This window comes from Polistes canadensis, unplaced genomic scaffold, assembly GCF_001313835.1.
Source record: "Polistes canadensis isolate GaletaPanama2010 unplaced genomic scaffold, ASM131383v1 scaffold_96, whole genome shotgun sequence".
Taxonomy (NCBI): domain Eukaryota; kingdom Metazoa; phylum Arthropoda; class Insecta; order Hymenoptera; family Vespidae; genus Polistes; species Polistes canadensis.
The window spans coordinates 450,562-465,670 of NW_014569643.1; the positions used below are offsets into that span (position 1 = coordinate 450,562).

The 15,109-nt window shown below is 28.6% G+C and overlaps 3 protein-coding genes and 1 long non-coding RNA gene across 4 annotated transcripts in view; 3 read left to right on the top strand and 1 right to left on the bottom strand.

Annotated features, from left to right (window-relative positions):
* Positions 1 to 611: 611 nt before the first annotated feature.
* On the top strand, positions 612 to 3,052 carry LOC106787240. Its single transcript, XM_014749437.1, has 5 exons — positions 612 to 1,068; positions 1,249 to 1,381; positions 1,866 to 2,056; positions 2,354 to 2,473; positions 2,830 to 3,052. Exons 1-5 carry the CDS (start codon positions 1,064 to 1,066, stop codon positions 2,957 to 2,959), a joined length of 579 nt encoding a protein of 192 aa, XP_014604923.1. The 5' UTR covers positions 612 to 1,063; the 3' UTR covers positions 2,960 to 3,052.
* Positions 3,053 to 3,710: 658 nt separating this feature from the next.
* LOC106787264 (mitochondrial folate transporter/carrier) lies at positions 3,711 to 10,895 on the bottom strand. The gene is made up of 6 exons (XM_014749476.1): positions 10,355 to 10,895; positions 8,703 to 8,853; positions 8,250 to 8,502; positions 7,987 to 8,100; positions 7,659 to 7,804; positions 3,711 to 3,837 (listed from the first exon to the last, which is right to left on the bottom strand). The coding sequence occupies exons 1-6, from the start codon at positions 10,509 to 10,511 to the stop codon at positions 3,714 to 3,716; spliced, it is 945 nt and encodes a 314-aa protein (XP_014604962.1). The 5' UTR covers positions 10,512 to 10,895; the 3' UTR covers positions 3,711 to 3,713.
* Positions 10,896 to 10,998: 103 nt separating this feature from the next.
* On the top strand, positions 10,999 to 13,463 carry LOC106787263 (mitochondrial ribonuclease P protein 3). The gene is made up of 5 exons (XM_014749475.1): positions 10,999 to 11,066; positions 11,208 to 12,307; positions 12,386 to 12,608; positions 12,733 to 12,863; positions 13,107 to 13,463. Exons 2-5 carry the CDS (start codon positions 11,403 to 11,405, stop codon positions 13,429 to 13,431), a joined length of 1,584 nt encoding a protein of 527 aa, XP_014604961.1. The 5' UTR covers positions 10,999 to 11,066; positions 11,208 to 11,402; the 3' UTR covers positions 13,432 to 13,463.
* A 1,116-nt stretch (positions 13,464 to 14,579) lies between these two features.
* The window catches only part of LOC106787275, a 54,410-nt gene continuing 53,880 nt past the window's right edge, over positions 14,580 to 15,109 (top strand). The window contains exon 1 of the long non-coding RNA XR_001381767.1: positions 14,580 to 14,872. This is a non-coding gene — a long non-coding RNA (uncharacterized LOC106787275). The remainder of the gene's footprint in view (positions 14,873 to 15,109) is intronic.

Here is a 15,109-nt window from a genome sequence, read left to right on the forward strand (position 1 = left end):
GAAAGGAATTGCTTCAATTTTCCATATCAAAGTTTCAAACAGACAATGAAACTCGCTCGTGAATTTCTCTTTCTCTAAAGGATTTTCACTCATCCGTTTTTTTTCTTTTTCTTTTTTTCGCGCAAAAAAAAATATACGATCGCTTGGTGTATGTCCTAAATATTACATTTAACGACGACGTAATATTTTCTAATTTTTCGTTATCGTAGCGAACTTTGTACAAGATGTCGAATTTGATTTCATTATTAGCGATGTTATTAATGGAAAAATGATGATAGGAATAAGTTATATATAAGTACTCACACAAGAAGATAATATTAGATCTGTTCGAAAAGTTTCTTCTTACAAAAGCTTAAGCGTGTAATTATTTCAAGTAAGGACGAGTCATTTCATCGAAGAAAAGAAAATCCATTATAAAGATTATTTAATATAGATATTAATTATAATATATTTTTAAACTTAAATATTGCATATATTTGAAAAGAACAGAAAAATTGTCTTCGAGTTAAGAAATAACAAAAATTCAACACAACTTTTGTAATTGATCTAATAAGTTAATAAAAAAAAACGTTAGAAAAGGTAAACATTTAATCTAGCAAACGAATAAAAAAGGACGTATTTCGTGTAAATGTTAAGGTTAAATATTCTAACGAGTAATAACTTAGAATTGGTCAAGTAAATTTAATCGAATTGAAAATACGTCAATTGGAATATCATTAATAGGAAAGTTCGATTCGAATTCGTGATACTATGCCGATTGGCCACGCATAGTCGATCGATAACGTCCAAGTTCGAAACATTTAATTATCCCGCGGATCCGTTAGAAAATAGCCAATTAACAAGACAATTACAGCCTCCACGCAAATTCACCAACTCCTAATTCGTTTGCGGCATTACTGAACCGTTACTCGCAGCTTCGTTAAAAGTAACCTTCTTGGTTGCATCATCTTTTGTTGCGATCAAAAATACTAACGTAAAATGAAGTGAGTGAAAGAAGAATCTACTTTGATTCTAAAAGAAATAAAACTTGGTGTGATAAAAAAGAAAAAAAGAATAACATAAAATGAAGTGAGTGAAATAATAATTCATATCCGTCACTTTTATTTAAATAATTTAAAAAGAAAAAAGAAAAGTATTAAAAGAAAAAAAAAATTACCTTCCTTATTAAATTAATAAGTATACATATCATAAAATGATCTAAGTGTACAAAGGTGTATAAAACAAAAAAGGAATATTTTGTTATTACAGAAATGAAGGAATCATCTTTATTCTCTTTGTGTGTTCCATGTGCTTGGCACGTGGGTCAAGGGTGAAGAATATCACCCATGGCGTATCAAGACACATTCGATCTATCGGATTTCCCGAGGGTAGCGGTATGGGGGTATAGTAAATCAATCATTCATTTTCCATCGACTAATGCGCCTCAACTTTGTCGGAGAACATCTTGTTTACTCTCTTCATATTGATGTGTCTCCTAGACGTGATTCGTTTATTATCTTTCTCCCCCCTTTCAAATATTATATTTAAGATTTATCTAAATATTTATTAATCATTTCACATTGTAAAAGAAAGATCTGCAAATAAATAAAATCGTACGATCATTTCATTTGTAAAATATAATTGTTTTCAATACATTTGTTAATTATTAGTTGTATTGTCTTAAAAAAGATAAATCGAAATTCTTTCATCTAATATGTGCATTTTTAACGAAGTAAAATGAAGTTTATCTTTTGGTTCCTCTATTTTGAACGTGATCAATGAATTATTAAATAACTATTATATACAGGAGGAACTTAAAAACTATATCTATTATTATAAATGCGATATTTTATTTAGTATTTATTTCATTCGATTTTTGTTTTCAGATATTTTTTGCTCTTGGCGTACCCCTCGATATACCCGATAAATCCATATTATTTTCCTTTTACTTCGAGGCAAATTATGGTCTACCAGGCGATTGGAATTCGAGTTATTACACCGAAGTGGAACATTTGAAAAAGAAACGAAATCTCGATAGACGATTAGCCTACGATATTATATCTAAACAATTAGAAAGGTAATTAGATTACTTTTATTTTTCTACTTTTCTATTTTCTATCCTTAAAATTAATGCGAAATATACACAAGCATCATTTTTCTAAATTAAGAATTAAGGCATTAAGAAATAATCAACATTATTTAGCACAATTATTTTCTATCGTCCTAAATTTTCGCAATGAAAAAAAAGAAACATTGCGATTATTGCACGAATAATACTTACGATTATTGCAATATGCTTTTTAATTAAACTAATTTTTAAATTAATTAATTAAAAAAAAGTATAATATTAATGATAATAATATTAATTTGTTTTTCTTGACAATAGTAATGGCTATTCGAAACAAGATTGTTTGCTGAAAACAATTTGCGAAATTGCTAAATATTCGTTGAATGGTAACGGACTTCTCGGTGATATCATCAGGATTTTATTCGCGTGAGTTTACATTTCAAAATTCTTAATTGACTTTATAAATTGCATTTCAATCCGTTTTTCGAATATACAGGTGTGCGGCAATAGCTCTGCTGTTCGCCTTGAATATCTCCTTTATTTACAATCGTATTAAAAAACTTCAAAGGAAAAAAGTTGCACTATCGCAGAGTGGAAATCTAATGATTAAAAGAATTTTTTCTCAGGGTCATTTTTTCACGAGATTTCGAGATCATCAACGAGTTATATTATAAAAAAAGGAAGATATTCAAAGTAGACAAAATTATTGTCCCACCCTGTATATACATGAATCTTTAATCAACATAAATTGTTTAATCGCATGGTTGCACCTATTCGAAAAGACCTTCTAGCTCGCAAGACGAAAATCTTCCAAATGAGATAATTGAAGCAGAATTCGAAGAAAATTGCAATCGACGTTACAAGGACTGCGCTAAGAGTCTTTTGGATATCATAAGTCCTTTTCTACATTGATAACGTGGAGATAAGGAAAAAAGGAAAATAGGGGAAAAAAAACTTCAATTAAATTATTTGTCGCCTTTTGAAAAGATTTCTGCTAAGTACTACTCCAATATCCTATATTTTTGTTCTCTTTCTTTTAACAACTTTCGAGGACCTCCTTTGCTAAATAATTCCTTTTATATATATGTTATAGGAAAAGTAACACTTGTCGACGTTGTGAGCTTTTCCTAGGCATTACCCACAATGCCTAGGAAAAGCTCACAATCCCGGCAGGTCCCATTTTTCCTATAACATATATAATACAAAAATCACTAATTTATACCGAGTTTAGAATATTTTTGTTTTGGTTCGGAAATCAAGCGAGTATCATTTTCGTAAGAATCAATAATCTCAAAGGTACGACAATTATTATATATATAATAATTTTCTATTTTTTAATTATACTTAATTCTATACTCTGATATAAATTAAATTAAATTATTACCCTGATGAAATTAATTGTTGTATTTATCTTACCTCGACGATATTAAAATTATTTTTTGATAAAATTGTTATTTGTAAAATAAAAAAAAAACTAACTAAAAACTACCTATACGTATAGGTAATGAAATAATCGGAAATAATTTAAGACGCGTATCAACGTAAATGCCAATCATATAACAATTTCAATGTTCTCTATTAAATTTGTCTAATTTGTTGTTACCAATTTTACCTACTGTCGAAGTTATTTCTTTTATCCGTTGGACATCCATTATGTGTACGCAGTCTATGAGTTGAACTTGAGGAAGTGGACAAGATTCTCGTAGACCACAAAAGTTATCACCGTTGCTGGGGTCACTCTGGTAAGGTTGACACTAAGACCCTTGTAAAATCCACGCCAACCTTCATACCTGCAACGAACCACCAGCAATATGTTTTTTTACTCGTCCATAATAATTTTTTCTAATTCTTTCTTTTTTTTTTTTCTTTTACAAAATTTAAACCCGTGTACGATTCTTGACATTCAGAATCAGTCCGTATAGAAAATAAAAAAAATATTAATAAAAACGAAATATTTGCTAACACAATTTTAATTCTTATTTTTTTTTAATTCCTTGTTTTAATAAGAAAAAAAATCGATCGTTTGATAGTTACAAACATTAATATTCAAAAATCGTACTGCTGGTGGTTTAATAAATTTTCCCTAATAAAGCTACATAAGTGTACTAGGTGTACTATTTGACTATATCACCTGAACTATATGTCCATTATTTTAGATTTTATAAAAAAAAATTTATAAACGTAGAGATGGACTCATACGTGGATGGATTAAAACGTTTCGACCCTTCGAAACAATTTTTTTTCAATCAAACTTACGTTTATTTGTAAGAAATAAAAGCTTTTTTGTTGTTTGTTGTTAAAAACTTTTAAATCCACCTTAGCATATCGAAAATAAAATTTGATATCGTTAAATGCAAGTGCCTTTTCTATCACTTTTGTTGATTTTTTTGTATACTAGTTCATTTTCCACGTATATGTCCCGAAGTCGATTTTATTCAATTAAAAGATACACAAGAAAATATGTATATACGTATTTCGTTTTAAACGCAACACGTGATCACATTTATCGAAAAAAAAAACAGTACATCATCATCATTATCATCATCATTTAGAAACGGATTAAATATTTCGAATTATTATCCATCAATACTTTTAAGCTACATTTTACTTTACATATAGACATAACGAATAATGTTTTATACGATTTATATATATATTCTCTATACTTTGAAATAATATATGAATGGATATACATATATCAAAGGTAAAGAATATACAAATGCATTTTCGTCTTTTTTTTTTATCGTCATCTATCTTTTTGTATGTTTGAACAATACAAATAATTGGGATACGTGTGCTTTTAATTAAAAAGATAACGACTTCATGTACGTATGATGTGTGTATGTATGTATACATGTTTGGATTCATGTAAAATGGCCAACTTAAAGCCACAAGTTAAATGTTTGCAGTACAGTACAACATTTTATTCGATCCTTTCACAATATTCAATTAAATTTAATATGGATGTCTTCTCGCCTTAAGTGCATTAATCTTCTTTTTCTTCTTCTTCTTCTTGTTTTTTTTATTTTATCTATTTTCTATGTTTTCTTTTTTATGAACTAAACTTTCAGTTAAATCTATGAAAATTGAGATATAAATAAATTCATTCTAGTATGTACACACACAAGTGTAACGTTGAATCATATTGCTATATTCTTCATACATACGTTTAGAGTACCAGACTCTAATTAAACACAAACATATATGGGTTTTTCTTACTTATTTTGTTTCTGTGTCGTTAAGGTCTGTTTTATTTTATGATTTTCTTTTTTTTCATTTTTGGACTTAATTTAATGAGAACTCGTTACCGAAAATTATCGCGTATCAAATTATGCGTTATGAAACCGTAAGTTTAATAATAATACACGAATGTAAACAAAATTTTTATCGCAATTCTAATTAACAAAAATCAACGAATTAAAGCAACGTTCAACTTAGATAAGAAAAAGTTTAATAAGATATGTAACAAAAATATGTCGCGCGAATCATGAATTTAAAAGAGTTATTAATCTTACTAAACTAAATTTGTCTAACATTGGTTTTATTTTATTGTGTCTCTATACGGCAGAGAAAGAAAAACAGATAATAAAAATTATTGCATCGCGCGATAAACGAAACAATTAATATTATTTTTACGATTATCATTCACATTACTTTTCATACGCATCCTATGTCTTTTATGTTTTTAATTTTTGTAGTTAAATAATCGTTGTTATTATAATTCGCTAATCCCCTTTGTAATTGAAACAGTGTCAACTAAAACCAGTTTAGTTGGAGATAAAAGCATACTATTATTATTATTATTAATATTATTATTGCTTTACCTTTTCTTTTTTTTTTTCTTTTTTTTTTTAATAAATTTGTAATTGTAATACGTAAAGTAGTTAGGTTATTTTTCGCTCTTTCATTTTATCTCATTCCTATAAAATAAAAGTGCACCGCTTAAATCATCTTCCAAAGTAATTACAAATTGCAATATGTAACAAAATTTAGATTTCAGCTTCACTTTGGTTAAAGTACATTGTTACATATATTCATATATTAATAGAGAAGATTGTCCGAGTTTAACATTTATATGTTTTATTAAAACATTTATGTTTCTCTTTTTAGAAAAATGTGATAAACAAAAACTAAAATATTATCCATATTTTTACTCTATATAATAATTATAATTACCAGTCTCTCTCAAAATAGCTGATAAAATAATATAAATGAATAAATAAAAATCTATATTAGTGTATTGTATTTATCTATGTTTGCTAGCATATACCATCACATTTTCTCCAAAACTTATGCCATTCTTATTATCTAAAATTACCTAAAGTTTAATATGCACAAGTATTATGAAACAGTAATGGCATATACTAATTACAATTGATAATACCATCTTCTTATCTTAAACTAAAAATAAGTCAGAATGATAATATCAAAAATTTGAGATTGACATCTCAGTTTCTTTTTTCTTCTTATTTTTTTTATCCGCAAAACACCAATAAATCTTTCTCAGCGTTTGTAATTAATAATTATAAATAAAAGGATTGAAAATTTATCTAATTATTTGTTTTTATCTCGATCAGTGTGTGTATGTGTGTGTGTACGTGTATGTGTTTACACACATACTAATTATTTCAATTTTTACAACCGGAAATAAATAACGTGCCGAAAGACGTATAATTGTTATGTCATGAATGAAATAACTTATCATTTCATATCAACGCGATTATTCAAAGCACTTTTTATATCATCGCTTATTTCGCTTGAAATTTTATTTTATTTTCTCTCTCTGTGTATGCCAAGAAAGTTAAACTATTCGAATGCTTTTATAATATCACACTCCGTTCGAAATCCTAAATTCATATACATTCATATTAAGAATTGACAATTACTGCTTAATAGCACTGATATTCAATGTAATCGTTAAAATCTAATGCGCTATGACAGAAGCATCCACGTACGGAAGTGCTGTGTGTGTGCGTGCGCGCGCGCGCGTGTCTGTGTTGTGTGTCGTGTGAAAAGACTACTTATTAGAAACAAAAGATATTTATGTGATATTAATACTGATATATCTATATATCTTTTTTTTTTTTTTATATAATTATTAAAAAAATTCTGTGCGCGTGATTCAACATAAAAAAGATAAAAATATACAACTACAAAAATCTAATATTGCCCAAATAAATAAAAAAAAGTTGATCTTGATTTAACCACTTCCGGTGGAAAGACGTACCAGGCACGTCGAGATGCTTCTGTTACCGGAACGCCAGCGACGTGTTACACACGTCGTCAGGCGATTGTCACAGAAACAAAAACGACATGCATGGCACGTGTCGGTGAATTTTTTTTGCCAGCGCAAGTAGTTAATTAAATGATTCGAAGAATTGTATATTTTCTTACCAATCAAGCAACTGAGAAAAGTTAGTGGATAGTAGATACTTCCACCATTTAGGCAATAGAATTAGACATTTACAGAGCTAATCTGGATAGGATATTTTTCGAAAGAGAAAATTATACGGAAAATTTTTCATAAGCGATAAATATCACGCAGATATTTGGCGTAACGTGTATAAGATAAGGCGATAAGCCTTTATAAAAACCCCTAAATCCTTCTGACCTCCATGTCACCTGAATGCAGTGCCATGTTCCTCTGTAGTCAAGATGATGATCTTGCAAACGTGCCCTTAGTACTTGGTAAGGATATGTCACACCAGCGGCAATCACTTTAGAAACAGCTGCAAAAAGGATGTACTCGAACATATTCTAAAAATAAAAATTTATATTAAGAAGTTTGTTTGAGTTGTTTTATACCGATATGTATAAAATAACGAAAAAATATGTTTCAAGCTAACTCGACAGTAAATATTATATTATACTCTCAGCACATCTGTAGAGTAAATCAATGATCATTAGTTTTTCAAATAACATTACATCTGAAAACTCACCAGCTTTGTATCAATAGGTAAATTCTGGTACACGTTGTATTGATTTTTCATTTCTTCATACGTCATAAACTGTATGGCTCCATGCGATACACCAAACATTCCAGGAACTAAACCCTGCGTTTAACCGATGATTAAATGGCATATTAATATAACAAACTAGTCATATTAGAAAGATATTATTATTGTCTTTAGCGATTAGAAGAAAGCAAATATTATTTCAATTAGTTTGTATAATAAAATTAAAAAGACAAAATAAGACATACCTTGTATAAGCCCCTGATGCCTTCGGTTCTATAAATCTTTTTAAGAGCATCGGTCACTCCTTTATATTTCTTACATTCAGCAAGATTTTTATCCTCAACGTATTGTAAACACAACCGTGTTTTCACTACCCATATTGGATTAGTCATCAATAATGTTAGTAATCCTGCATCCGCAGCTGCCAGCATATGCATAGATGGACCTAATGGTTTTTTCGAATTTCCTCCTTGAATCCATGTCTTTATGTTATTGTAACTGTAGAGGATGAAGTCGATACAAACATGTGTTAGTATAATAAACACACATATTTAAATCGTTTATATATTATGTAAAATATAAATCTCCTATCTCAATATCAGACAATTATAATTTTTCTGAGATAGATAATCGAATTAAAAAGTGTGAGTATATATAATAAAAAAAAAAAGATATCGCAATAAGAAATAATTCCTTACAAAAAGAAATACAATCCCCAAGAGCAGCCTGATCCTAAAACGTTTGGTGTAACTCCTCTATAAAATCCACGTATTCCTTCGCTTTTCACAATTTGCCTGAAGGCATCTACTATACCGTTGTATTGTGGTACTGATGCACGTCCATCGTTAACTACAAAAAACAAAAGAAATAAGAACAAAAATAGTTAAGGATTTTTTTTATAATGGAATAATAATTGCAGAAAATTTAAGAAAAGATTATCCTAACAAAATTGTTTTCTATCTTCTTCTTTATTTTTTCTATATTTTATTTGATCCTTACAATGAAGACGATACTATATCATTGAATAAACAATTAGCTATCCTTTTAACAACAACAAAAGATATCTACGGTCTAATTAGAATGATATATTACAATGAAAAATGTATATAAATCGATTCTCCATTATCACGTGTCAACAAAGTTTATCGCACAGCACCAAGTCTTATTGCAACATCGGCTTTAATTTTATGCCATAACACAGCTAATGATAATCTTTTATTTTTTATTTTCTTCTAGCACAATATCAAATACGTCGATAAAGTTTAAATATAATTTCATATTTTCAATCACATTTTTTTGTTCGTTCTTATCTAGAAAATTCGAAAGTTTCATTTATCGCGATACTAACGTTATCGCGAATAAACGATAATTTCCAATTTTAATCAATTAAATATTTATAGTATAGTTTGTTTTATTTATTATTAAAATAATTATTCCAATATAAATAAATAAATAAGTATAATAGTTTTTGTATTTACGAATTACAAATGGCGACGAAAAAATTGGGTACCATTTGTAATTGGAGAAAAGACTTTAAATTCGGACAAAAAGGTGATTTCTTAATGCAATTTGCAAATACAATCATTTGACATTTGACTTTCGCTTTTGTTGGTTTAAAGAGAAAGAAAGAATGGCATAATTTCACGAGTTCAGTAGTTTTCACGTGCATCTGATGTAATAATAAAGTGGAATTTCTCGCTGTTTGGTAATCGGCCAACAAATTTTACGACGAAAATAATATACGCGTGCGTCTTTTCTGACGAAAACAGCACGTGAGTTTAACACATCAGAATTAGAAAAGAAGATAAATAATATTTACATTCAATGCATAACGTTTTTTCTAACCTAACAAGATTGTTATTAAAGATCACCGCGTCTTTATCGATCGATTTATGCGAAAAATAAACGTCATTCTTTGTAATTGTTCTAAGAATTATATCTATACGTATTTCATACATAATGCATGCATACATATTTAATAGGTATGAAAAAATAATTTGTTGATAAACATAAGACAATAAAAAAAAAAAAAAAGAAAAAATAAAGAAGAAGATAAGAACGATATTTAGGTTGTCAGTAGGTAAAGAATCAAATAAAAATTAGTAGCTTTTATTTAAAAAAAAAAAAACAAAATTTTTCAACCACCCTCGTATATATGCAAGTATGTGTGTATCTATGTATATATGTATATATGCATGAATAATAAATCGAAAATAAAATATAATGAACAAATAAATATATACAGTTCGTGTTAATGTACGAATATATGTATATAGATATATATATATATATAGTTTCGTTTTAACTTCAATAGATAAGTAGGTAGATGATAATGGATATTAATGCTCACCTGCCAATCTAATTTTGATTAGATCTAATGGATGAAGGGTCAATGTCGAAACAACGCCACCGGATATACCGGCGACAAAATATTCATACTTGAAACGACTAAGCGTTGGCAGGATACGATTAGTCCCTGTTGTATTATTCGCTTGAATCTTCGACATGTTAGCGTCAACGTTCTGTTGATATTCAATGTTCGTTACCGCTTCTTCAACTTCAATTGCAACGGCATCCTCGCCGGTACTACTAGCGATGTACGTCTCCAATCTTCGGCATAATTCTTGATCCGCGACAGGCACTGTCTTTGTATTACCAATGTCTAACAAAGATGAATCGTTGTTCACCGTCTTGTCGCTTCCTTTATTTTCTCTATTTTCTTCCACGATTTTAACTTATTTATATAGATTTCTCAAATTTATACTATTCCCCACGTTATGTATCTTTTTCTATTTCTTTTCGTTCCTCCTTTCTTATTCCAGTCTTATTCTCTCACAAGTAATAAGTTATGTAACGAAAGACACGACACGCACGTCGAACTCCGCCATACTGAAAGGAGAAGACGAGATTTATTCGACTCGAACCTTCTGCGCATACTCCAACACTGATCGAGTCCGAAATTTTCCGACTTTCCACGATATTAACCGAACGTCAAAGCAATGCTAACCCTTCCCATGAAGCCAACGTTACTTCGAAAAACTACCTAAAAATATCAATACGATGTGAGTAATTATAACTATCTGTCACTTTCTTTTCTATTATATATACTAACACATACACTTTTTTCGAATTAAGCAGTTTAATATGACTATATATATAAATAAACTAAGAAATAATTCTTTTCTACTCATTTATTCTCATAGCAATGATTCTATAAACTCTAGAATATAAAGTAAGGAATATTGCTTGCTATGCAAAAAGTTACTAGTGTTGGCCCATGCTATTGTTCCATAACCTATAAAATTGTGTCATTTATCTTTGATATATGTTGATCCATTGTTTATAAAAAACTAGATCTTTTAATAATATTGATACACACACACATATTATTTCCTTAAATGGAATTTATTAAAACATCAATGAGAATTCTCTTATGGCAAAGAAATGTAATGAGCAAACAAATAATGAATAAACTATGTACTATAAAAGTAGCTCGAGAATCGTTATCCGAACAAAAATTATCGAGCCAAAGTATACTAGATAATCAACAGAAAAATGAAACATTATTAAACATGACAGAAACTTTATCTCCATTGTTTGAAACTGATAATCCATCGGAGAATTTATTTTTAAATATACGCAATGAAATGACTAATAAACATTTGATACCAGAAAAAAGTGTCGACCTCAAAATTTTGGAAGCATGTATAAAAAATAATAAATTTGAAGCAGCCAAATCTTACTTCGAATATTTAAAAAGCAAGAATTATCCTATCAGTAATTTTATTCTATTGAAATATCTGCATGTATTAAACTCAGGAGAATTGCCAATATCGAATTCCATAGAGGAAGATATTATAAATATATGTAATAAGATACAGAAGGATTATGAATGTTTACCTTCTTCGATTTTACTAACTTGCGTTCATGCTTTATGTATGACTAGTAAATGGGAAATGACATTTGATTTAATTAAAGTTAATGGTACAATCGAAGATGTTACTCCTGCCACGTTGTCACATATAGCAATGGCAGCATTTAAAAATGGGAAAACAAAGATTGGATTTGAATTTCTAGAACAACTAGCAATTAATAATAATATTCATGGGAGGATTACTATATACAATATATATTTAGATTATTATTTGCTAAATGAAAAAAAAGAATTGAACAATGCGATTCACAAAATATTTCATTTTTGGAAGAAACATGATGTTGTACCAATAACATCTGTTATCAATAGATTTGTAGATGTTTGTAAGGAAGCAGGATGGGAGGGACATTATGTTAGGATTTCAAATAAGTATGATATACTACTCTTTTAATATTTTTTTTATTTTACTCAAATATATAAAACTAATCAATATTTTATTCATTGTAGTGGCCAATGCAGTCATTGCCAAAATTATTTATCATCGATTACTTTACAAAGTAATTTTAACAAACTATCTAAAACTATAATTAATGACATAATAATAGGTGACGATATTTTTCAAAAGACCTCTCCAAAGGAATTGAATAATTTTAAAAGTTTTATTAGAAAATTCAAACCATTTGACATTGTGATAGATGGTCTTAATGTAACATTAGGCAAGACTCAAATCGTAAGTGCACAAATATGATAATGCATACATATATATAAATAATAATAATAATAATAATAATAATAATAATAATAATAATAATAATAATATTAATTATCATCATCATTTTTTTATCCATGTTTAGCTGGATCTTCTAATAACAAAATTTACTGTAGAGGGTAAAAAAGTTCTGATCATTACACGACAACATCAATATAAATCGAACAAATGGATATTTAATCAGGATAACTTCTATGTTTACTTTCTTAAAAATAAGTAAGTTCTATTTATGTTACTAAGAAATAATTTGTGGATCTAATCCCTTGCGCTATGATTTAATACACAGAATTGCTTGGCATATTCAGTGCTTCCTATATTTATTTGGTGAGAATCACTATTGGTATAATCTGTGTTTCTCATGTTTGGGTCATAAAACGTATCACGAGTCTCACATGTTATTGTAGTGCAAGGGGTTAATTTTAAAATACAAATCAATATTTTAAATTTTATATTTTATAGCACGCAGGATGATCCTTTTATCTTATATGCAACATTATCTAGTGGAAATAATTCGAAGTTTGTTTCTATCGATCAAATGCGACAACATCATCATAAACTCAAAAAATTTAATTTACAAAAAGAATTTATACGGTGGCAATTTAGTCATCAATATACTTGGTATTTTGACAATGTAACTAAAAAGCTTATTGTGGTAGAGCCTATATTGTATAATTCTTTTGCGCAAGTTAAAAATGGTCATTGGCACATACCTTATAAAGATTCGATGAAAGCGTTACACAAGCCTGCTGAAACATGGGCCTGCTTACATTGTCCTAATGAATGATTAATAATAAATATATTCGTTTCAGTGATTAATCCAGTCTTTTTTTTATAACATTCCCTTAGTAATATTTCATTACTATTTCGCAAATAATCAATATTGTATTTTATAATATAAATACATTAAAATTTTATTATAGAATATAAATGGAATGATAAGTAAATGTACTGTAAAAACATTTTAAACGAAAAGTTTTCTTTTAATATAGTAAATATTATTTTATTAAGATAATGTATTTTGGACTAGGGAATATATAACTTAATTTTTAGATAGTAATTTATTCAATGAAATAATTTTATAGTGAATTTGTCAAATAAGAAGTTTTTCAAATAATTATTGTAATATAATTTATGCAATAATGTATATGTTATTGTTTAATCAATAACAATATGTACATGTGTTTTATGTATCTGGCTTTTCTATATATATATATAACTATATTTATTTAACTTGAAAAAAAATATATTCAACGGTACCGCCATTGCGGAAAGATAGTACACATACGATTGGAAGATGGTGCATTGATCAGCGTAGATGTCGCATTAAGAAAACTGTAAGTGAGTATTATACAAACGGAGCTTGATGAAAGAAGACGATCGCAATGTTATATATGTGGCTAGATATACACAATGAGAGGATGATTTCTATTGCCACTAGAGAGCGCGTCGATTCGCATGATCTGATTTTTCAAATTTGAAAAAACCTATCTTTAACTTAGAAAAAAAATAGATAAATAAGTCGAGGAAGTAAATAAAAAATTATAAACTTAAGAAAATGGAATAAATGGTTATGATATCACAAAGTCAAGAAAAAATAACAATAGCATGAAAAAAATGTCGATAAATCATCCTATATATCTGTACAAAAATTGTGAAATGGAATCAATTTATCTTTAACTCAATTAGTATAAAAATGAATAATATTGCATGTAAAACGTGAGAAAAACATCAAAGAGAACTATTTGTTTCATTTGTTTATTTATAAAATCACACGTACTTAAATTTGAACTTATGAACACTACTGCCGCCCTCGTGGAGAATTATCGTACTCGGTATTTAGTCATTTTCAACAATACAAATTCGACGAAAACTCCTATCTCGATCGTCCTCCTTGTATATAGCTTCGTTATTATACAGTTCATGTACATTTTCTGGTGCGTGCGCGTGTCAGTGCAACAGGTGTCGCGATATTTTACCTTTCTTGCCTGTTTCTTAACGACCTTGAAGTTTGCGAATATTATGTTTTTTAATGATACCACCGTAAAACCGTAAAACAAAAAACGAGTGAATTTTCTTCACATGATCTATCATTTTTTAATGACTGTATTGTGTCATTAGGAAGTGTTGTGCTATCGTTGAAACACGAACGAGATAATTTGCATATAAATACCTTTAAAATACCATAAGAAAAAGAAGAAGAAGAAGAGGGGACAATGTTGTCATTGGTAAGCACGATATTATTTCTCATCATCTTTGTCTTATATTTTAAACATTGATTTACGTGTCGACACGATAAAACGTTGCTGCGATCGAACATATTTTATTTAATCCTGTCAATCAAAATAATCCTTAAACAATAGTTTTGAAATATACGGTACACATGTACGTCACGATGCCAGTACGCGCCATTTTCATTTGCCACACGTGTAATTCGAAAATCGCGGCACTTTCTTCACCTCTAT